Raw genomic sequence first — 23921 nt, forward strand, 5'->3', positions numbered from 1 at the left:
TATCTACTACATTGATAAAAAATATTGAAGAAATCAAATTATATAGTAGGTTTCATATGATATAAGGTGAATATAATGTGCGCTGGAGGCAAATACTGTTAAATAAAAATAGTTCACTAATTACTAATTACATAAAAATGACCTCTTTTTAAGGGATATTTAATCATTTTGAATCCAATTGTCCTTAAAACATATGTGGACAAATAAGAAAATGACATGTATTGTTATTTTCTAAACCACTTAATCTAATAACCAAAAACAATCTAAATAGATTGTGAGATCCCAAAAAGTTGGTTTATAATTTATTTTGAAGTAAATAGTGATTTATTGATAATTATCTTGTTAATTCGGAGATATTAGAATTTTTCTGAGGAATTTTGGAAGGAAATAAATGAATTTGAAGTAGTAGAAAAATAAAATTTATTAAGACGAGCTCACGAGATTTTACAGAACGTTTTTCGAACCTCGAAGTTAATTTTGGTAAATTATTTGAATTTTAAGTGATTTTGGCAAGTCATTGAGGAACAATAAAAATTAGAAAAGACTCAGTCTTGATTTTAGTCTTGTTGGAAAAGTCTCGGGTCAACGAGCGCATAGACGTAAATAAAACGTGTTTTTTTTTCTTTTTTTCTTTTTTTTTCTTTCCTTTTCTTTTCTTTTTCTTTTTTTCTTTTCTTTTTCTTTCTTTTCTTTTCTTTTCTTTCCTTTTCTTTTTTTTCTTTCCTTCTTCCTTTTTTTTCTTTCCTTCTTCCTTTTCACCCGTGACTGCAGACTTACCTTTCTATTCTCCTCCCTCACTCACGCAGACCTCCCTCCCCCCTCACTCACGCAGACCAACTTCTCTCCCTCCCCCCTCACTCCTCCCTCCTCCGTCCTCTCTCCCTAATCTCTTCTCTCTCCTCTCTCTCCCTCCCTCTCCCTCCCCTTCCCCCATCTCCTTCTCTTTTCTCTCCTCCCTCTCCCTCCCCTCCCCGATCTCCTCTTCCCCGGATCTCCTCTCCCTCCGGCGACGGCGACCTCCTCTTCCCGATCTCTTCTCTTCCTCCGGCGACGGCGGCCCTCTCTCCCTCCGGTCTCTGCCTCCCTTCGATTTATACGCGAAATTTCTCCAAATTTCGACGAAATTTAACCAAAATGTGCTTGGGGCATTTTTGAAATTTCGGTTTTCACCGAAATTTCGGCGAAATTTTTACGAAAAATAACGGATATGTGATAAAATTTCGGGATCCCTAAAAAACGAAAATTTCGATTTTCGAAATTTCATTCCTTGGGCCGAAGAAGTTATAAGTTCTGATCTAAACAGTATTACTATTGGGATAAGGTGACGTAATGGTAAACGTAGTTCCAAATCTTGTCAATAAGAAAAATAAAACCGAGGGTAATACCAAATTAATGGTATACGTCGTGTGATATATAGAGGAAATTACAGATTTGGTCCACTTATTTTATACCTAGTTCAATTTTGGTCCACGATCTTTTTTAAGTTCTGTTTTGGTCCACTAATTGTTTCATTTGTTCAATAAAGGTCCAGATTTGTGACTTTAAATCTTTTGGGTTGTGTTTTCTTCAATTATAATTAAAGTATAAGTTATATTTCATCATTTCTTAGTCATAAAAACAAATTTGGAGTATTATAATCTAAGAGAATTGAGATTTGGTGAAATTTGAAAAATTGGCAGTTTTGGGTACCCTACTTTAGGGTCAATTATCTTGAGTTTTAGAACTCCAATTTGAATGATCTTTATATGGTTGTAAAGAAGAAATGCATAGCTTTAAAACAAGTATATATTTGCTGAATTTGGGTGAGATTTGATAGGGTAAAAAGCAGGCCAAATTTGAGAAAACAAATCTGAACCTTTATTGAACAAGTCAAACAATTAGTGGACCAAAACAGAACTTAAAAAAAATTGTGGACCAAAATTGAACTAGGTATAAAATAACTGGACTAAATCTGTAATTTTCTCTGATATATATGTAACTACCCTGTCACATTACTTACATGTGCACATGCAAATTATTTTTATAAGAGAAATATCTTATAATAGAATCAAAATGGGACAAAAAATAACGAATCCCTAAATTTATTGGGATGATATTATGTTTTATATATTAAATCATTATTGGTTTTTTTTATTATATTATGTTCACCTACAGGGAATATTAAATCATTATTCGTTCTTGGCATGATTAGAGCATTAAAGTATTAAACTGAATTACCTCTTAGTATAATTTTTTATGTAAGATCAAAAGACATATTGATATAATGTTACTTATCCACCGAAATTATAATATATATACAATTTTTAAGAATATTGTGTAGAGTTTTAAATTTTAGATATGAACAATACTTGTCATGTCTCTGGTTAGAGGAACTCCTCCAACCCCTTCTCATAAATGTACATTCTCTTAATCTTTTTATTTGATTTAAGTTATGAATTAATTTTGGAAGCTGTTATTTGCACTCCTAAAAAATTATCCTCCACTCTTTCATAATTTTTTATTTTTTAATAATAATATTATCATCTTAATTGCTAATTAAAAAGATAAAATTATTATTAGAAAATAAAATATTATTATAAGGGGTGCATGATAACTTTTGGGGAATATCAATAACAGTTCCTAAATAAATAGCATATAGGGAGTGGGAGCCTGAACACTCTTTTGGGCTGGGCCTATGAGAAACACCCGGTCCAGCCTGTTTTCAGTTTCGAAAGTGAGTCAGCAGGTCCATTAAAACCAGACATCTCAAACCAGATTACAGGACAGGCAGAGCTCTGTTTCCTTTTTCAGTTTGAAGACCATAAAATCTGAAACCAAAAATAAAATCGGAACCAGGAAGGCGCTTACCGTGTTCTAGGGTTTTTCCAATAGAGTAGGGAGGGGGAGGGAGGGCAATCAAATTTACCAACTTAGGGTTTCACAGAGTGAATAAATGGACCGTCTTCGTCCCAGAAGCAGACAAGTGTTCATTGGCTTTACAAAGGGCGAGGTAATGAATCAAATTCTCTTCATTTTTCAATTTTTATTTTCCGTGAAATTTCATATATTTTTCTTTCTGATTATCTGGGCATTATTTGGGTTTTGTGATATACGATTTTTGGTTGAAAATATTGGGCATTATTGGTTACGTTGGTATAGTTGTTTGGCAGTGGTATATGGTCATTCAATTGACAGGTCTATATCAACAAGATTTGTTCTTTTGAGTATATACGCATGTTTGATGTGATTTTCAGAGTCTTTTTTCCATTTCTTTAACAATGCCTATTGCCATTAGTCATTAGTGTTCTTTCAGCTGTTATCAAAGATTATATGTGACTAGCAAACCTGCATGGTCTTTACAATGGAATTCCAATCCTTATTTGGAGATTATCTGTTGAAATCACTTGGGTTTATGCTTTCTTGATTTTTGCTTCCACCATTATTAACAGATTGAGAAAATGGAGAAGTTGCTAAGGCAATCAGGAGAACAGGTGCTGAACCGAGAAACTTGTCAAAATATAGCAAAAAGTTTCAAGTGAGTTTCCTTTCACGGTTAGAATTTGACTTTTTTTTGTTTTGTTTTCGATAACTGTTTCTCCGGACTCTAAGTCCTGCTTTGGCTTATTATGCCTATGCAGTCGCTCGGCTGGACGTGCTGGGAAACCTATTGTAAAATGGACTGAGGTTGCATATTTTATTCTCTCTTTCTTCTCTTGCTTTTACCTGCAATACATTATCATTATACTGTTGTCACTATTGTTCTCACCATAAGGTGGCCTTGATTAATCATTTCTAGAAATCTACTCTGTTACTATTGTCTTAGGTGCAAAGTTGGTTCCAGATTAGGAAGCAAGACTCGCCAAATGCATCCAAAAATCTCTCTGAGCCCCTGGGAATTTGCCCTTTGAATAAGGTTCACGAAATTTCTGAAATACCTAAAGGTGCTTCTCATAACTGCTTGTTGCTTTTATGTGTAGTCCATACTGTTATGCAAGCTTGCAAGGCTTTTGGAAACTGGTTAAGTCTGATTACTGTATGGTGAATTAGTGAGCTCATATATTATAGCCAATAAGTAGAAACATAGTGAACAACAAACTAACTGAGCTAATTGAAGTTTTGAACTGTGTTAGTATACTATATTTGTATCTGATTTTGCCTACTAGTTATATACTGTTATTGTTTACAAGTTTTTCTCTTTGTTTCTAGCTAGACACTGAACGACATATAATAAGCTATTTGGATTGTTTCATAATAGTATCATTTGGAGATCATTTTATTTCAAAATTTTTATTAATCTCCATTTTTTAAGCAGAAGAAAAGATCCCAGACTTATCAGAGTTGGAATTTGAGGCAAGGTCATCAAAAGACGGGGCATGGTAAGCATATGCAAGCAAGAATGACTTTGTCATTGATTTTTGTTCAGGTCCTTTTATTTTTATCTTGTTGGATGCATCAACCCGTTGTTTATCTTGGCAAATTAGCCACTTATAATAAATCATATAAAGATTGATAGGAGGCATATGATGCAAGATTTTAAGGAACAAATGCTCATGCACACTTTAACTAAACCTGACAACAGTTCAAGTTTAATGCCTCAAGGTCTTTGTAACCACCTTATTTTGAGGAAACAGATAGACCAGATGTGGAAAACATGACGAAAACTTCACTGTAGTTTCAATTCAAGGGTATTACTGTAATCTTCTGATAGTGACCATCCTCAACTCTTGGTGCCCATTTGAAGTAAATTCTGATTGCTTAGTGCAAACATAATCACGTTGATAGTAATTTTTAAAAAAGATGGTTTTCCTCAACTTAATTGAGGTCCGGAGTTCACCCCAAAAGTCATTCTTCTGAAGTGTGATATAGCAGATGCTATCTCAATAGGAATACCTCACTTTATTTTCATCTCTGATTGGTCATGCTATTGTGATGCACTTCGATTTAAATGTGAACCTCTACATGTTTTGGCTGTGTGATGCTCTTCCGTCCTCATCTCTCTGAATTTCTTATACAGGTATGATGTTGATATGTTCCTAGCTCACAGATGTCATAGTATGGGCGAAACTGTAAGTATTTAAATCATATAACCTATTACTCCATTCTGCTTCCAATTGACATAGTGGTCTGAACTTTGGGGTAGATATAAAATCTAACTGCCAGACACACTTAAATTTAGGAAACTATTGTATGCAAAAAGCAGATATAATCATATGTAATAACAGAATAATTAGAGAATCCTGGTAAATGTTGCTTCCTTTTTACATAAATTCATTTGATAGCTTTTGTCATTTATTAAAGGAAGTTCGTGTCAGATTTGTTGGATTTGGAGCCGAAGAGGATGAGTGGGTTAATGTAAAAAAAGCAGTGCGAGAGCGCTCCATACCCCTGGAGCATTCAGAATGTCATAAATTGAATGTTGGAAGCCTTGTCCTCTGCTTCCAGGTAAGTCTAAAATTGTTGTCTATTTTAGTTTAAACGATAACCCACAAATCTTTCAAGTTGGTAGCACTTTAAAATTGGTAGTTTCATTATTACTAGGAGAGGAGAGATCAAGCAATCTACTATGATGCTCATATTATAGAAATCCAAAGGAGAATGCACGATATAAGGGGCTGCAGGTGTCTTTTCTTAATTCGGTATAATCACGACAACAGTGAGGCAAGCATTGTTAGTCTTTCCTTTTTCGATTCAGTTTTAAGGTACAAAGCATTTGATGTGATAATACTTTTGCTTCTGCAGGAAAGAGTTCGTTTGAGGAGATTGTGTCATAGGCCAACACATTAGATGTTTCGTGCAGTGTCCAAGTTGTTTTTCAGTACATGCTAGCTTGCCTTCGTGTTTTTCCGTAGTCACAGTTGTGTCGGGTTATTAACTGACATGGGCAGTTAGCAAGGGACAAAATGTAATGGGGAGTCAATGTGGGTTGTAGGAATTGACTCAAGTCGATGTTGATTACTGACAATTGTGGTATAGTTCTAATGCAATTGTTCTGTAGGCTTCTAGCCTTCATGTTCATGCATATTGTATCAGCATAATGGTTGAACAAACTGAAAACAAAAATATTGCTTCTGCCTTTTAGTAAGACTAAAAAACTATGGAAGCATTAAATAGTGCTCCCTTTTGCACTCACGCACTCTCCCAAAGGAGTGCACAAGGTTCTCATACTTCATAGCACGCACTTGTGGAACCTTTTTTTTTTTTTTTTTTTTTACACTTTTCCCCATTTGCTTACAAGCATCAAGAACTCGATTAGCAGAGAACAGTTTTCCCTTAATTAAATTCTGGGTTCTCAGTTAAGGGTCAAAATTACTATCTATTGAGCTGCAACGAAAATTGCATTTCCAACGGTCGAGATTTAACTAAAAATTTGTAAGAAACCATTATCAATTTGATAAGGTTGTACGTTTTGGCCAACACCAGAAGTAGATCATGCAACCGTTGCGAAGGTAAAGACTAAAGATCACATATGCATTGGGAGGAGGTGGTGGGTTTGGGAGATCTGCAAATCATGGATTGCTGGGATGCTATTTTTTCTTTTTAATTTTTTTTTATTTGTATTCGCAGGGGAAAAGAAGAGAGGAGTAAAAAAAACAAAAGAGTGGAAGAGAGTGAGGTTTGGGGTTAACAATAATCGGGTGGGGACCGTGGGGTTGGCTATTTTTATTTTAGTTATTATTTTTAATTTTAATTGCGATAAAGTGAATGTTTTTGAATTTTGAATTTGAATTAATGTTCAATATAGTAAATATCTCATTTAGACATTTACTCTCAAATTAAACTAAAGTAGATAAAAGGTTCCTGAACCATAATACCATATAATCAAAATCGTGAGATTCGGAGGAAAGTTAGGGGACTGTTGCTACATTTAAGCCAAAAATGTATTTACAAGTGACACACATAGCTCAACATATTGGTATTCTACAACTTAAATTAATTTTAAATTTTTCTCAAAAGTTTGCAGGGGCTGCCATGGCCCCTCTCAATCCCTTCTATGTTCCACCCTTGGACGTTCATGAGACGGTTCGACCGTAACAAATAGATGCAATATAAAGGTTTTTTCCCCATTTTTCCTGCACAATTGCCACATAAAAACTTGAGCTTTCAGAAAGAAGAATGAAACGAATAGGCAAGCAGGAAGAAAAAGGTTAATCAAATAATCCACCTTCACATGTGTACTAGGAAAGGCAGAAGTACGAAGCGTTTCCTGAGTTTCATCTGCCAGTTTTCTCCTTGGAACACTAAGAACAAAAGCTGCCTGATCCCAAGTTGATGCAGTTGCTGTGATTCGAAAACCAGTATCCCACCTTCGATGAATACCTTCACTAGGATACAGAAAATCGAGTTCCACAACCTACAATTATTCATTACAAAGGAAGGCAGAACACAATTATCAGAATCTTTTATTCACCAGAAAATGGTACTCCAATAGAGCAGATATTTGAAAATCCCAAAAATACCTGCTCAGAATATCCTGCACCACGAGACATAACAATAGCCCATCTACTCCCTGCAGTGGCCATTGCAGTAACATAAAATCCTTCCCTCCATTTTTTATTAATCCACTTGAAAGGAAATGACTCACTGACTTTATATGACTGCTGTAAGAACTGGGTCCCTATATGAAGCAATAGAAGTCAAGTTAAGACAGTTAAATTGTTTAAAGCAATCTAGCTTTGCAGATTATACTTAGACAAACCTTTAGACATTACAACTAATGAGCTTCCATTGTTAGCTCCTGCTATTGCACTGATATAGTAATTTTTGTCCCATTGTTCCATAATCCATTCCTTCAAAACAGAGATAAATGGCATGATCAATATGTTGATTTACACAAGTACTAATCATAAAATCTACACAACACAGTATAATAGAAAAGATTCAATGCATATAATAAACAATAATGCAGTATTAGCTAGCTAAATTTGAAATCTTGAACAGAAGACCATTAGATTTAATGGAATACAAACCTTATGAAGAAAATATGGAGAGAGTTCATAAACTTGGGAACTGAATCCAGTGCCAGCATCCATAATAAGAGCCCAAAGATTGGAACAGGAAGCCACACTGCTAATAAATAACCCATCTTCATTTCCTTTTTCAATGTGTTGGGAGAGTCTCGCATCTGCAACATTATAATGATATCTACAAGAAATGAAAATATCAACTTAGTTCACTTCTAGGTCAAATTTGAATTTATAGATTCCATTATGTAACTTCAAGGATATACCTTTGCTTCATAGGCCTACGAGCATTGTAAACGCTAATCCATTGAGTTGCAGGCATCCCCATACGAATCTTCTTCTTTGGTTGCTCATCATCCTCCTCCTCCTCCATGGTCAATCGTCCTCTCTTTTGTCCAACCAGACATATAAGCTTTACAATGCAAGAAATACATGTTAGATTAACTCCAGACCAAGGTCCATAACATATCAGCCATCAAATAAAGTCTATATAGATGCAAGAACATCAAAAGTACCTTCTGAGCACCTTCAGTATTTATTGGCCTGATATCAGGATTTGGACCAACAATTCCATCAAAAAGGGATATATATTTTGCATAGTTCGGTTCTTCATCAAACTTCAGATTCACCACATATTCAACATACTGTCGGAATGGTTGAGGGCAAAAGTTACACAGATTTTCCGGGGAAGTGGCCATCTTTTTCTTGCAGACAAGGAATCCTTTATTTTCTCCCTATCCAAAATATAGTGTTAGGATGACACATACGATTAGATAGAAGCAAAAGCCTACTCAAATTTGGAAATTATGAACCTGATATCCTTGCCAAGGCAACCGGCCACGGAGAAGAAATATCAGTGTGTATGCTAAAGATTCCAAGTCATCTCTCCTGCTACCAGTTCTACCAAGATGAGCATGCACACTTGCATACCGCACCGTCCCCCTGCATCACATGAATGATCAGTATACCAAAGAATAATTGCTTTTTTCTGTTGTTTGGATTACTTGCAAAGATGAGCACATTTTTTGAGTAAAATAAATAATCAATGTTTATTTACCTGAAAACATCTGGACGTTGATCATATTCAACATGCTGGCCAGTTGAACTATCTTGCCATCTGGTGGCTGTAAAGTCAAAACAGGTAACAATATGAGTAAGCATTAGGTACACTGCTCTGAAAAATAATTTCTGCTGTAAGGAGATTATATAACTACGACTTACCTAATCCAAGGTCAACAAGAAACAGCTTCTTCTCCTCGGGAGTTCCAGGCGGACCAAGCAAAAAGTTCTCAGGTTTCACATCCCCGTGCACATATCTGCCATGAACATCAGCAGAGAAATTTTAAAGCATGTACGTGGCAATGAAAAATTGATATAGAAACCATGAAGTTGGTAGTAACTCAATGTTGTCATTTTGTTTCATTTAGTAATAGGAATCGAGCACATTGCTCCTTAATTATACCCCAGATATTACCAAGATAAGACTGAACAACAGACTACAAAGAGGCTTCTATACAGGAAAGGAGTATCGGGAAGTTGAGGACACCAACACAGCCAACTTGCCACATTTATAGAAATAATCACAAGAAGATTTGAATTAAATAACATAACTCTCTAAAAAATGGAATTCTGTCGTCATAGAAAAGCAGTCAACTGTGTTCAACAATTGTTGTAATTGTACTGAAAAAAAAATTATCATCAGAAAAAATAAAATAAAATTACTACCCTCTAGAGTGGATCTTCTCCAATATGGATATCGCCTCAATGGCAATGCATGCAACCATTTCAATTGACATCCTGAAGTTGAACAGTTAGAAGTGAACATTAGATAGGCAGACAATGGTAAGTGCTAAAAACAAATAATAAGATGAAAATCTTTCCTTTTTTTTCATAAAGACAAGGAACACTTACGTGGTTGAGCTGTTATTCCAGACATCCCACAAACTAGGCCCAAGAATATCCATAACCTGTATGCAAGATAGGGTTAATATAATAGATTCTCAAATTTGGCTAGCAAGAAACTGTAATTTAAATGTCATAAGATCAAATTTCGGCAAACAATTCATACCATGATATAGTAGTCGGCTTGCCGGCCCTTATAATGAACTCGTGGCACCCCATGACTACCACCAAGTGCACTGCACAAACAGAGATTAAGTGAGAGAATGTAAGACTATGATGGTGAGAATGTGATATGTATAGACCATACATATAGTACGAAAGATAGGAGTCTTACTTGTAAATTTGCCATTCGTAAGGTGGGCCATAATTACATCCTTTGCTGGTTCTGTGCTCAAATTTTAAGGCAACCTAAAGTTTAGATCAAATGGATATGTTAAGAACAGAAATCCAACATAGCATATTTTAAGAAAACAAATTATGCAAAGATGTTACTCCATAAAGAAGATAATTGCACACCTCAACAGCTCCAGGGCCCGGCCCCATGCGTCGACCAACATACACTTGTCCAAAGCCTCCTTTCCCCAATTTTTTTTCTATTTTGTACATTGGGGAACCACCAACCTGGACCTGTTGTCAGCGAATCCGAGAATGAATAAAATTTCAAATAAAACTAACATCAAATGCTAAATAGTTTCTCAACTGACGCGCAATATGCAGAAGGAAACTGCATTGTTTTGCCATACACCAACTCAAAAAGAGTGAATTCAATGCCCATCTAAAGTATATGAAAAATAAACATATCCTCAGCATTCCAACTGGAACTACGAACACACAGAAGAACAGCCAATGAAAGAACTTTCAAGACCATCATCAAATTGAGAGATGAGGAATAATTAAAAATATTTTTATTTAAAAAGAATTACTGCTAGAAATAAAGACTAGAACTTTGATGGAACAAAGCTAAGCAAAAGAAAACCCAAACAACAGAAACAAACAAAATACACAAATATTATATCTTTTCTTCTCCTTCCTCAGCTTTCTCATCATCCAAACAAAACACAACAAAAGAAAATATAGAAAAAGAAAAAAAAATGAAATGCAATGCAATGAAAACAAAACAGTGAAACCAAGAGTGACCTTCTCGGGAATAGGAGCTGTTGTGCTCTCATCCTCAGCTCCAGGCCCCTTATCGCCACTGCGGCCGCCGCTATCGTACTCATCCATGGCTCTCTCACCAGCCTCTTCTTCGTCTTCCTTAAACGACCTCGTTTCAACACCAACCGCCTTCCTTCCCTTCTTGTTCTTCTTTAACTGATTATTATTACTCTTATTATTCCTCTTGTTCTGTGAGGTCCTTCTCGTCCGGCGAGTCCGTACAGTCGGCTTAACCGGTGGTTGTGGTTGAGGTTGGGTAATCGGATTCGGGTCAGGATTATTGGGTGCCCGGTTTCTGCGTTGTCTGCTACGCAGCTCAGGCATGGTAAGGCCGACGATGATGGTCCATGAAGAAGAGAGACAGCAAACGCCGCTTATCGGGAAGATTCATGAAGGTTCTAGAATCACAGGCGCAAAATCGAGTGTGGAACAGAGAAAATTAGGGTTTTGGAGAAAGGGAATTTGGAGATCTGTGGAGGAAAACAAAATGGAAAGGGAGCGATTCTTGATTTTGAGATTTTCAAGTGCGGAGAAAAAGAGAAAGAGAATGAGAAAGATGAAACAGATAGAGATCGAGAGGTAAAATATAAAAGAAACTGTTTCTCCAATTTTTTCCCCTCTGTTTTTATTTTATTTATATAATAATAATTAGTTGTGTTTCCAACTGTAAGTACTTGAAAATTTTGTACTTAAAAATGTTGATTCAACCTGCCAACTGTTTTTTCTTTTTTCGGTTTTTGGATAAGAAATTGTATTGTTGTCTTGTAGAGTATATTCATTTTCGTTTAACCATTATGAAAATAAATATATCTTTAGTCGGGAAAATAATATTTTTAATGTTGGGGAAAATTAAAATATAAAACTTGAATTGCTCACGTGGTCCACTTTATAGAAGACACCACAGGATATGGTAAAATTTATTTTGAATTATTCTATTAAAAACCATAGCTTTATTGAATAAACTAGCTTAAAGAACGAAGATATATATATATATATAAAAATTGACCTTTTTATATCTATAAAGACTATAATTCGTTTTCTTTGGCTAAACAACTAAATTTAGATTTATTTATGTTAGTTTTGAGTCCACTAAAGATTTGATTGCCTAGCTTTAAAACTCACTTCCATAAAGCCTTCTCATTTGTGATTTTAATAGCTTGAAGACAAGATTTTCTTAGGGCGATGCAGAAGGACCTTTCTAATTTATGCTGTGATGAGTTATCACCATCAACTTTTATGTGCAATGGAATCTTTTTCCCATTAACTCTTACTTTTTTATTGTGAAAAATTATTATACGTGAGTCACTGTAATATTATGTTATAATATTACAGTGTTATTATTAATTCATTTAAATTATATTACGTGTATAATATTTTTTAATTAAGATTTAAAATTTAAAATTTTAATAATTATATACGTATTATAATTTAAGTGTATTAATAACACCACGTAGTGTTACGGTCACATAATAATATCTCAAATGTGAGTGCGAATAAGCTATTTCTATTACATATACACTTATATTTTGGCAAAAGTAATATATTTAATAGGTTGTTTCTATTACAGTATTACGCATACGTTGATTTTGTTTTTCTTATAGTTTCATTCCTACTATTCTCAATTACATCATCTATTTCTATAGAAAAGTCCACATATGAATATGGAGCATGTATAATTCTACCACTGGCAAGGTGAGAATGGTTGATGGGCAAAGATCCTATTAAGAGAAAAATCAACAGCGAGGGGAACGTGGATGTGCATGCTAATAATAAAGGGCTTCACCCAGTCCTGTTTCTACGCAGAAACGTACGGATTCATGTGCCAAAGTGGTTAAAATCCAGAAAGATTTTTTTGAATCTTTCCATCATTCTCACCTACAAGTCCTGCCAATTATCACTTGTGGACTATTTATCAAGCCCACTTTAATGTCCCATGTGATTTGTTTAAGCTTCTCCAGCCCATTCCAAGCTATAAAGCCCATCAGCTTTTCAGGCCCAACCCAAACCATCCTCCAGTGAGCATTCAGCATGCGGTTCACCGCTTCATTGGGCTTCAGCCTGGTTAGGCCCTGTTTGGCGTTGTGGTTTGGGAACTACAAGCAGCTTTCTCCCACAATTTTAGATTAACCCCCACAGTTTTATTGGAGGATAAGATCTAATAATTCACAACTAATTATTTCCACAAAAATACCAAACTAAGTCTTACTCCTTCTAGTTGGGGAATAAGATCCAGTCCGATTTGTTGATGACCTTGTTCTTGAACATTGCTTATTCATTTTAGTCGTTTCTTAAGATAAAAGCTGGAAATTAAACCATTTGTGTCGCTCTTAATTGAGGTAGGCTTAAGATAAGAAGCAAGGCTTGGCACAACATTTTCAGTGATGTGTATTGAAAGTTCAATCAAGTTGTTGAAATTACGTGACTCGATACTAGTTACGAGAGTGGGAATGGGACTAGTGCCATATCATATGTGTAACATAACATGCAATTTATAATGAGTGCTTATATATATTCTCATCCTTAAGTCTTATTTTCTCACTTATCATCTTATTTTTACACTATATTAAAATTTTAAAAATATAATACGGAGTGTAAAAATATAATAGGGGGGTGCATATTAAGTGACTCAAGATGAGAACAACAATTAATCAACATTTTTTATCAAACTATCATTATTTACACTAATTTTTGAAATTTAATAAGGGGTGGAAAAAATAGGAAAAATAGGTGGAAATATAAGCTAAGACTATTGATCTCTTAAGATTAAATTCCATATATACATAATGACTTTTAAGATAAAATCACATGTGAAAAATATTCTTTAAGCTTGGCTGAAACTTAATTATTGGATTTGAGCAATTAAGTTAAAGATAATCTCGGTTTTAGACTAGATTAGTAGTGAGTTGATGCCGGTGTGTGTGTCCAACAAATAGTATCAAATCCGATGATTGATGATTAGGTCATTGTGGCCACAAGTTATGCTAGTAGCTAGCCTAGTCCGAAGTGCTGTGCGAGTGTGATCGTTTTAGACACCATAAGTGCAGAATCATTGGAACCCTTGCAAGGATGATTGCTACCATTCAAAGTGCAGTTTCTACTTTATACTGCTCCAAGACTTCCCAAAGGGTCACGGACAAAGGGATCGAATCCCAAGAAGCATGTTTTCGATCATCATTATATGCCACTCATTAATTAATTAAGTTGCAATTTGCATGAGAGCTACAGCTAGAGACCATATATGCGCCATAGAATTTGGAAGAAGCTTCTTCCATCTACCTTACACAATTTACCTTCTCAAAGCCAAACACTCACAAAATAATTAAAAGCAAGGGTTCTAACGTTCCGAGTCTTAAACTGTACAATATTGAAAGCAGGAGTTCCTAATTAATTACTTCACTAATTACACCTTCAAACAACGCATCGTTAGGGTTACAGACTGTACCACCTTTTAACAGCGGCTCAGATCACATTATGACTCGTGGGCACACGTCAGCTGTAGCGATCTGCTGCCATCCACTTTTGCAACATTAACTCCCGATAAAACTTGTCAATAAATTCCTGGGCTGCCTTGTCCACATGGTACTCCTCCTCCTCCTCCTCATCACTACTAAACGGGAACAGAGGCTCCCACTCCGTTATCCTCACGCGCCGCACAATCGGCGTCTGCTCCGCCGCTATCCTAACGCGCCGAACAATAGGCGAAGGCTCCGCCACATCACCGCCACAAAACGACACCTTCTTAATGCCGTTTACACTTCCCAACACATTCTCGCACATCATGGGGACGTAAACGGCCCGCCGCGACTGCTGCTTGTTAAGATGATAATTATTATTATGGCCTCTGCGCCCGCTGACGTGGCAGGGAGCGTACGTCTGGCGCGGTGGGCTGCTGCTGCAGCTGAACTCGTACTCCAGCGGGTACACGAACGACACGTGGACGTCGTGCATGGAGCGGCAGCTGAGCGTGGTGTGGTGGCGGAGCACGAAGTCGTTCAAGGACTTGCCTAGGATCTTGCCACGTTTCATCATCTTTAGCTTCTTCTTCGACACACCCTTTTGTAAGGTGAACAAGATTAGACGTACCATGTTGCTTAATTTCTTGGCTATAACTGGCGTAGTAGGCTCTTCCATTTTTGTGCTTAGAGATACAACTCTCAGAGGCTAAAGAACTTAGAGATTTGAGAAAGATGGAGGTTATGGTTTTGTGAGGGAAGGATGAAGATGGGAATATATTTAAAGGGCCAACAATGTAGAATGGGGCCATAAATATTATTTATTTTACTATATTTTTTTTTATAAAATAAAACAAAATGTGCTAAAGGTTAAAGATTGTATTTTTATTAATGCCGATAAGTATAACATACAATGTGTAATGATTGCTTTTTGTTTTGTGCTGTTCTTTTTCTTTTCTATATTAATTTCTACAATATTCTTATTGGGTTTTTCTTCTTTGTTAATTTGCATACGTTGTCCCTACAAACTAGTGTGCTTTAATTAATTAGTTTTTAATGTCGATCCCAAAGTAACTGCCATCCGTCTAATAGTAATGTCCCCATTAATTAATTTCAATCTTGTGCCTCTCTAAATATCCTAGCCGTTCATATGTTTTTGATTGAATGATTGCTTTAAGCGACGGTCATATATTAATATTAGAGATAATTAGATTTAAGTTCTTTAGAAAAATAGTTTTTAAATAGAGATCGAGAGTATTTTAAAATTTATAAGAAAATTCTTTTAATTCATAATAATTTATAAAAATATCTTTTTAATTTATAATAAAGTTCTTTTAATTTATAAGAAAATCTTTTTAATTTAAAATAAAGTCTTTCCCTGATTTGAAGGGTATTTTCCCTCCTAGGGTGTAGAGTAGGTTTTGTAGAGGCTGCATGTTAGGTTTTAACTCCAAAGAAGAAAAATAAAATGACTTAATTAAAAACCTTAAATCACTACTGGTCTTAGTTTAAGAAAAACTCATAAAATAGACTAAATTCTAAATTTTTCTTAATATTATATACAAGGAAGTGACAAAAGTCAATAACCTAAAGCTACTTAGTTATACTGATAATGGGCCAATAATAGTGGGGTACTACAAGGAGTAGAAAGTTAAAAATGAATGGCTAGCTATCCGTTTTGTGGCAACTTTAGTTAGGTGAAAGTATTTCTTTAGCCCTACATTATCTTGTACTTTCGAATTCATAAACGAAAAATTAAGGCAAATCAAATACTTTAATTATTTTATTTAAGTATTGGATTTGATCATGATGATAGCTAGTAAGTAGCTAGGATACCATCCGTTATTTTACTTAATTGTTTAAGGCGCAATGGACCTCACCTAAAGTCGAAGAAGAAGATTCGACCAAAAAAACAGTCGAAGAAGAAGTGTTGGAATTATCATCTTAGGGGTGAGATACGGATTAGATACAAATGTTCGTCCTCTGAAGAATCATAAGCAGGAGCAACATATGTGACTGGGGTTCTTGTGCTTCGTTCCTTATTTAGTTTTGTGCTCCCTTTCTGGTTATATGGCTCTTCATCAGAAGTAAGAGAAACAATGGAAGTCGTTCTTCAATTTCAAAATAAAAACTATCTTTTGAAATGTCAAGTCAGCTCATATCTCTATTATAGGTTAGTTTTTTTTTATGCTTATATATAATATTAATGTTCATTTTAATTCAGTCTATAGCCCTATAGGTCACTTCTTTTGTGGGCTGCAGCCTAGTTTTGTGGTGAAATATGCCCTGAAACCAATTGATATGAACTCATAAGTAGAATTTGCCCTAAAAAACGAATTGATTAAAGGAAATGTGTCCAAAAACCTCATATACTTACTGACTCAAGATTCATCTTCTTTTATCAAGGTGGGAAATTAATGGGATCCTAACATAAAAAAATTTGGTTGGTCATTTGTGGGTTTTGTTGGTGACGGAATTTTATTGAATAATCCCTAATAGTGGTAGGTTGGAAATGACAGTGGTATCGGTCTTGGTATTGATTTGTTAGGTGGAATTTTATTTCAAGTTATGGCTTCCATATATAGATGGCATACATCCCACATATTAATTTCACTTGTTACGCATTAACTTCCATCCAGAAGTGATATTGGGCTAGCTTAAATGGCCATAAAATATTCAGATGCCGACTTGTGAGATGGAAACCTCAGATTCCATAGCCACAAGTGAATTACAATTAAATGTGGAAATTTAAAGATTCAAAACTTCTGTATATGAATATTTGAAGAATGATCACCTTCTTTTTGTTCCTACAAGTATTGTCATGATTATAACATAAACGATTTACTTTATATCCAAACATTTGAGGGGCGACAACATAAAAGATTCGGCCCTATTCTCCTGAATTAATGGGAAAAAAAAAAAAGAAAAAGAAAAAGCTACTTTTATATTTAATGGGACAAAGGTTATAAAAGCTACTTTTGTATTCTTTTCCAGTTTTATTGAAATTTCTTCACCAATGAGTCAATGACCAGACTCGTATTCTCAACTTGTGTTTATCAACATTGCAAATCAATATCTATCTTCCTCTAACGTTCAAAAGGTTAGTCTAATTAAAATTTGGTCCCTTCCAAAGATTAAGCCGGTCCATAAAATGAGTTGGGCCTAGGATTCATGCCCATGTTATCCCAACGGACTTCAAATTTATTCACACCCATTCAATTGGGGGCCTGACTAGTGAGATTAGAGAAAAACTTACCAATTACGAAAAAATAAAGAATTCATTTAGAATGTGAGATACTATTTGAATATTAGTCATGAGTTTTACATCTCGCATTAGTCCGCCAATTTCATTCTCTGTTAAACAAATCCGATAAATGGGGTTGAAGCAATTTACAAATTTGAAGTTATATGCATGGTTGCCACTTTGCCCTAATGCATTTAATTTGTTGGTTCAATATTTGGTATAAAATATTCAATTAGATCTAAAAGAAATGTCAAAATAATAATAGTTGGGGCATTACATCATATTTTGGTTCGTGCAGACTAAAAAAATGAAATGAAATGAAAAAGATAAAAAATGTAACATCATCAACGGCTTGGATTTGGCACAGAGATGGCAAATAAAACCGTAGGTTTGGATTTCCCAAAGTTCTCAAATTTACTGCTTAAGCAATTGAACATGTTTGAAACTCTCTGTTTCCCTCTCTTGTGGAAACCTCATTCAAATTTTAAAATACTGACTACTAATGTTCATTTTGGATATAAAAGTGGAAAAGCGAAAATGACTATGATCTAACAAAAATGAAGCTACCTATCCAATCCATTGTATATACTACAAAGTTGCACATGAGGTTAGCTGCTTTGCAAAATCAGCATATCTTCGGATCTTCCACTGCAAATGAAGGCAAATATAGAAAGCATATATTTAAAACATATTCAACTTGAAAAAAGAAAAATCATAAAATAAAGAAAGAATAAACTCCACAATCTACTGGGTTTTTTCTTTTGAGGAGTAAAAAAAAGTGGGTAAGCTAGAAATGGTACGGACTAGTCAAAATTTGAGTTGAACCGTCTTACCGAGCTCATTAAGCCCATGCAGCCATGTAGGATGACCAAAATAGTCCAGCAATTACAAACCCAAAAGTACTCAGCACAAATTTCTGAGTACTGTAACTCCCTGGGGTGTGCCACAGTTTATCTGAATGACAGAAAAAAATAATAATAATAATATATTACAAACAACCATCATGTGCATATTTTCCCCAAGCAATTCTTGGAAAATTAAAACGAAAAATGGGCAACAAAATTCCAGCTAAATATTTTAATAAAGCATATCCCACAAAATTAGGAATTTCCCACTTGGGCACCAATCATATATTCGTATGTAATATATGAATATATAACTGATGAGGTTGTTTTGGTAAATCCCACGTGCCACATTTTTCTTTATCAAAAGCCAACTTTCATTTCATGACCCAATGGTCCCAATTACACATATATACAGAGTGGAGGAATCTCTTTTGTTGTTGTACGTAGTGAGCTTTTTTCATTTGATCACATCGCTCTTTTTCTTAGTTTCTTTCTTCCATGGAAGCTACACAATCAAAATGGGAAGGCAAGACCTCTGCCGAGCTAAAAGCCTCAACAGCCGAAGAGGCTTGGCCTCTGGTGGCCGATTTCTGCAACTTGCCCAAGTGGTTCCCACACATTGACACGTGTCGCCAAGTGGAGGGAGTCCTCGGCCAACCCGGTCTGGTTCGCTACTGCGCCTGTCCTCCAATTGACAATGATGAGACGACCATCAAATGGGCCAAAGAGAAGCTGCTGATGATCGATCCGATCGAACGGCGTTTGAGCTACGAGGTCATTGAGAGCAACATGGGGTTTAAGGAGTTTGTTGCAACATGGCAAGTAGTCCCGATCAACGGTGATGGCAGCCACGGGTGTAAGATCGAATGGTCGTTTGTTTGTGATCCGATGGAGAGCATGACATTCGAAGATTTGCAATCTTATGTTGACACTTCTCTTCAATTTATAGCAAACAAGATGGAGGATTATTGAGTATTGCCTTGTACGTTTATGTATTAATTATTGAGTATGCGATGGATCGTTTATTGGCTTTTTATTTGATTATTGAGTATTGGCTTGTACGTTTATCGGTTTATGTACGTTTATGTATTAATTATTGAGTATGCACTATGCAATGGATCGTTTATTGGGTTTTTATTTGATTTTTAATTTTAGTCGTATTATTATAAAATAAGAATTTGTGGGAATAAGAGTGGTAGATTTTGTAATATTTGTCAACCATTTGAATGTTGCGTTTCAAGTCATTGAATGACAAAAAAGAATCCAATGTGGTATTGACAACAAAAATTAAATTTCTACATGGTCATCTTTACGCAGGACCGTAACAAATTTGAGTTGCCTTTTTCCAAAACAAAGTCATAGATAAGCAGACATAATGAGTACATAATAAGAGTTAACTACACTTACATCACCTGAAATTTATCATCTTTTCACATACATCTTCTGGAATTTCACTAATTACACACACCCCCTGATGTTTTAAAACTGTTGCATATAACCCCCTATAGTGAGATGAAAAATTATAAGAAATTATGCAAAAAAGCATACTAAGGGGTTAAATGGCCTAATAAAATTACTCAAGGTATAAGGTCCAACCTCAATGCAAATAATTTTTTTTTATTTTTTTTTTCTCTTGTAGAGAATTATATGCAATAGTTTTGAAACCTCATGAAGTGTATATGTAATTTTTGAAATCCTAGAGAGTGTATGTGAAAAGACGATAAATTTGAGGAGGTGTAATTAACTCTACGTAATAATATGTGTGTATGGCATACTATAGTTAGGCCGGGCCAAACCGTCTAATTCTTCCCAAGATCAAGCCGGTCCATGAAATTAGTTGGGCCTAGGATTCATGCCCATGTTTGCCCAATGGACTTCAAATTTCTCCAAGCCCATTCAATTGAGGGCCCGACCAGTGAGATAAGAGAAAAACTTACCAATTACGGAAAGTACAGAATTAATAAAGAATGTAAAATACTATTATAATATAGTTGGAATGTTATGTGATACATAAGTCAGACATTGTCTTATATCCCGCTATTTCATTCTACGTTAGAAAAAAAACCGATGGCTTGTAGCAATTTTTAAATTTGAAGTTCTGTATGGTTGCCACTTGTTCTAATAAACACATTTAATTTGTAGGTTTAATATTTGGTATAAAATTTTCATTTGCCCCATTATTCTAATGCATTTAATTTAGAAACATACGGAAGAAAATTAAATTTGTACACGTTAGGCTTACGCAGGACCATTTGCATGTCCAATTTAATAATAAAAAAACAAAAATAAAATTTGTGAGTCCATTTAAGTCCATGTCCCTCACTGGTATCTTTTTCTTTTTTGGTCCAAAACTGAACCTCTCTATCAAATCACATGGATCAAATTGAATATTTGTGATGTGGGGTTGTAGTCCATGCGTAAGAAAATAGAGGGTGAAATTGAAAATTTAGAGCTAGTAATATAATTAAGAGATAATTAGGCTTAAGTTTTTTAGAAAAATAATTTTTAGATGGAGATCATGAGTATTTTAAAATTTATAAGAAAATTCTTTTAATTCCTAATAATTTATAAGAAAATCTTTTTAATTAATAATAAAATCTTTTTCCGATTTGAAGGGTATTTCCTCTCCTATGGTGTAGAGTGGGCTTTGTAAAAGCTGCATGTTAAGTTTTAACTACGAGATTTTGTCTTAAAATTAAAACCTAACATAAAGTCATCAAAGAAGAAAAATAAAAGGACTTAATTAAAAACCCTAAATCACTACCAGTCTTAGTCTAAGAAAAGTTCATAAAATGAATTGAACTCTAAGTCTCTCTATAATTAATACTCGTATGTACTAGTTTTTGAGTTTTTTGTTTTGGTATGTTATTTAGTTTAGTTTAATGTGTGAGCATGCTATTTGTATGAGGGACTCATTTAAGACACCGATACTCTCTCTGGTAGGCACCAATCAGGTCCCCAAGAAGTCACGCCAATTAAATATTTTTTATTTATGATTAATAAAAATATTCAATTAGATCTAAAAAACATATCAAAATAATAATAGTTGTTGTCTTTACCATCATATTTTTGATTCATTCATACTAAAAAAACAAGATGAAATGAAAAAGAAAAAAAATGTGACATAATCAACGGCTTGGATTTGGCATTCTCTTAAAGCACAACCGCACAACTTCAAGGGTGTTCCCAATTAGGATTTTAATGAATTTTAAAGAAGTTTACAATTTTTATGGATTTTATGAATTTTTATTGACTTTCATATAATCGATCAAAATCTAAAAGAAAAGGACTAGATTTCTTATGGCCATTATTATTTGATCAAAATCCATCACTTAATGAAATTCTTTGAAATCTATAAGTTTTTTAGAATACTTATATTTTTTTAAAAGATTTAAAACTCCTGATTAAAAATATCTACATTTCTTTGAGATCTTTAAAACTTTCAATTAAAAACACCCAGATTTCTTTGAATTTTTTAAAACCTATCAAAATCCCAATTGTGAACACCACCTTAAAGTTGGCCAACTAGCATATCCCAAATTTATGAATTTCCCACTTGAGCACCAATCGTATGTACGTAAGATATGAATATAAATGATGAGGTTGTTTTGGTAAATCCCATGAGCCACTTTGTTCTTTCATCCAAAGCAAACTTTCATTTCATGACCCAATTACACATATATAAAGAATGGAAGAATCTCTTTTGTTGTTGTAGTGAGCGTTCTTCATTTCATCACATCCCTCTTTTTCTTTGTTTCTTTCTTCATGGAAGCTACACAATCAAAATGGGAAGGCAAGACCTCTGCCGACCTAAAAGGCTCAACAGCCGAAGAGGTTTGGCCTCTCGTGGCCGATTTCTGCAACTTGCCCAAGTGGTTCCCACACCTTGACACGTGTCGCCAAGTGGAGGGAGTCCCCGGCCAACCTGGTCTAGTTCGCTACTGCGCCAGTCCTCCGATTGACAATGATGAGACGACCATCAAATGGGCCAAAGAGAAGCTGATGATGATCGATCCGATCGAACGGTGTTTGAGCTACGAGGTCATTGAGAGTAACATGGGGTTTAAGGGTTTTGTTGCAACATGGCAAGTAGTTCCGATCAACGGTGATGGCAGCAGCGGGTGTAAGATCGAATGGTCATTTGTTTGTGATCCGATCGAGAGCATGACATTGGAAGATTTGCAATCTCATGTTAAAACTTCTCTTCAATTTATAGCAAACAAGGTGGAGGATGCTCTTCTGTCTACTACCGCTTGAACGTTGACTCTTGGCTTTATTGGGTTGTGTGTTTTTATTTGACTTTTATTTGTAGTCGTATTATTATAAAAATAAGAATGCGTGAATGCGTGAATGCGTGGGAAAAAGAGTGGTAGATTTTGTAATATTTGTCAACTATTTGAATATTGCGTTTCAAGTCATTGAATGACGAAAGAGAATCCAATGTGGCATTGACGATTGAGTCTCTAATTTCTACTACTAGTGAGTAATGATCCATAAACATAAACATCATGATAGTATGATACTACAGTCTACTAGGCACCTGTCATTTCGTCTATGGGCCCAAAGCAAATGAATGGCATCCACGGGACCAACGGTGAGCCCGGCTGCATCAGATACTGTTCTGGGTCCTCAATCCCATCCAACGGTGATGACACCCTCACCAGCTGGTGCAAGGAAATATTAATAGCCGTGAATGATGGTGAACGTAGTTTGAGCTATGAGATCGTGGACAGTAACATTGGATTCAAGTCATATGTATCAACGGTCAGGGTTGTTCATGATGGTCAAGATGGGTGCGTGATTGAGTGGTCCTTCACTGTTGATCCGGTGGAGGGTGGGTGCTTGATGATTTGGTGAGGAAATATCAGGTGGGGTTGCCGTCCATGTCTAGGAAAATGGAGGGTGAACTTGGAAGAGGGCTGCTATTTGCACACCCCTAAATTTCTTTTTGCACACCCTTTTCTTCTTTTTTTCTCCTACACACCCCACACACTCATCTCAAATTCAAAACCTCTCAACACACACTTAACCGATTACCAAAATACCCTCATTTCATTACACACTCACACACCCCATCTTTCTCTTTCCCTCTCTCTCCTTCCCTTTCTCTCTTTCTCTGTCAACACACACCGGCGCAGCACCACCCCCCTGCATGCGCCACCCTGCTGCACCACCCTCTCATTCTCTCTCTCCTTCCTGCTGCACCACCCTCCCCGCGCCCACCACCATGCCAAGCTCGCACAGCCCCAACGCCAGACCACGCTGCCGACACCCGACCCCGCTCTGCCCAGCTCGCACAGCCACGCCCACCACCATGCCAAGCTCGCACAGCCCCAACGCCCGACCATGCCGCCAACGCCCAACCTCACTTTGCCCAGCTTAC

The 23921-nt window shown here is 35.6% G+C and overlaps 5 protein-coding genes and 1 pseudogene across 6 annotated transcripts; 4 read left to right on the forward strand and 2 right to left on the reverse strand.

Moving 5' to 3' along the window:
• Window positions 1-2780: 2780 nt before the first annotated feature.
• On the forward strand, window positions 2781-5994 carry LOC147278849 (protein SAWADEE HOMEODOMAIN HOMOLOG 1-like). 2 transcript variants are annotated; one of them, XM_086251401.1, is made up of 9 exons: window positions 2781-2989; window positions 3429-3514; window positions 3618-3663; window positions 3803-3920; window positions 4292-4355; window positions 4994-5045; window positions 5278-5421; window positions 5518-5637; window positions 5719-5994. In XM_086251401.1, exons 1-9 carry the CDS (start codon window positions 2933-2935, stop codon window positions 5761-5763), a joined length of 732 nt encoding a protein of 243 aa, XP_086107527.1. In that variant the 5' UTR covers window positions 2781-2932; the 3' UTR covers window positions 5764-5994. The 2 variants fall into 2 exon arrangements, with proteins under 2 accessions (XP_086107527.1, XP_086107528.1); XM_086251402.1 differs by lacking the exon at window positions 5518-5637.
• An 817-nt stretch (window positions 5995-6811) lies between these two features.
• LOC147278850 (Protein kinase family protein) lies at window positions 6812-11584 on the reverse strand. Its single transcript, XM_086250078.1, has 16 exons — window positions 10980-11584; window positions 10359-10469; window positions 10177-10250; window positions 10009-10078; window positions 9852-9907; window positions 9666-9737; window positions 9162-9256; window positions 8998-9064; window positions 8753-8882; window positions 8456-8674; window positions 8207-8352; window positions 7947-8121; window positions 7676-7766; window positions 7437-7594; window positions 7142-7330; window positions 6812-7049 (listed from the first exon to the last, which is right to left on the reverse strand). The coding sequence occupies exons 1-16, from the start codon at window positions 11319-11321 to the stop codon at window positions 6990-6992; spliced, it is 2055 nt and encodes a 684-aa protein (XP_086106204.1). The 5' UTR covers window positions 11322-11584; the 3' UTR covers window positions 6812-6989.
• A 2864-nt stretch (window positions 11585-14448) lies between these two features.
• LOC147278851 (Avr9/Cf-9 rapidly elicited protein) lies at window positions 14449-15128 on the reverse strand. The gene has a single exon (XM_086252469.1). The coding sequence runs from the start codon at window positions 15126-15128 to the stop codon at window positions 14487-14489; it is 642 nt and encodes a 213-aa protein (XP_086108595.1). The 3' UTR covers window positions 14449-14486.
• Window positions 15129-18955: 3827 nt separating this feature from the next.
• LOC147278852 (lachrymatory-factor synthase-like) lies at window positions 18956-19645 on the forward strand. Its single transcript, XM_086252359.1, has one exon. It carries the CDS (start codon window positions 19037-19039, stop codon window positions 19508-19510), a length of 474 nt encoding a protein of 157 aa, XP_086108485.1. The 5' UTR covers window positions 18956-19036; the 3' UTR covers window positions 19511-19645.
• Window positions 19646-22197: 2552 nt separating this feature from the next.
• Window positions 22198-22880, forward strand: LOC147278853 (lachrymatory-factor synthase-like). Its single transcript, XM_086252449.1, has one exon. It carries the CDS (start codon window positions 22304-22306, stop codon window positions 22793-22795), a length of 492 nt encoding a protein of 163 aa, XP_086108575.1. The 5' UTR covers window positions 22198-22303; the 3' UTR covers window positions 22796-22880.
• A 212-nt stretch (window positions 22881-23092) lies between these two features.
• LOC147278854 (lachrymatory-factor synthase-like) lies at window positions 23093-23478 on the forward strand (annotated as a pseudogene).
• Window positions 23479-23921: the final 443 nt, after the last annotated feature.

The sequence above is a fragment of the Dryas octopetala genome, chromosome 7, assembly GCF_963921425.1.
Source record: "Dryas octopetala chromosome 7, drDryOcto1.1, whole genome shotgun sequence".
Classification (NCBI taxonomy): Eukaryota; Viridiplantae; Streptophyta; class Magnoliopsida; order Rosales; family Rosaceae; genus Dryas; species Dryas octopetala.

Coding starts and splice junctions, on each gene's coding strand:
- LOC147278849 (XM_086251401.1), top strand. CDS start 2,933: ATGGACCGTCTTCGTCCCAGAAGCAGACAAGTGTTCATTGGCTTTACA. Junction 3,515..3,617: donor AATATAGCAAAAAGTTTCAA/GTGAGTTTCCTT, acceptor ATGCCTATGCAG/TCGCTCGGCTGGACGTGCTG. Junction 3,921..4,291: donor AATTTCTGAAATACCTAAAG/GTGCTTCTCATA, acceptor TTTTTTAAGCAG/AAGAAAAGATCCCAGACTTA.
- LOC147278850 (XM_086250078.1), bottom strand. CDS start 11,321: ATGCCTGAGCTGCGTAGCAGACAACGCAGAAACCGGGCACCCAATAAT. Junction 9,257..9,665: donor GAGAAGATCCACTCTAGAGG/GTAGTAATTTTA, acceptor TGTTCATGGCAG/ATATGTGCACGGGGATGTGA. Junction 9,065..9,161: donor TCTTGTTGACCTTGGATTAG/GTAAGTCGTAGT, acceptor TTGACTTTACAG/CCACCAGATGGCAAGATAGT.
- LOC147278851 (XM_086252469.1), bottom strand. CDS start 15,128: ATGGAAGAGCCTACTACGCCAGTTATAGCCAAGAAATTAAGCAACATG.
- LOC147278852 (XM_086252359.1), top strand. CDS start 19,037: ATGGAAGCTACACAATCAAAATGGGAAGGCAAGACCTCTGCCGAGCTA.
- LOC147278853 (XM_086252449.1), top strand. CDS start 22,304: ATGGAAGCTACACAATCAAAATGGGAAGGCAAGACCTCTGCCGACCTA.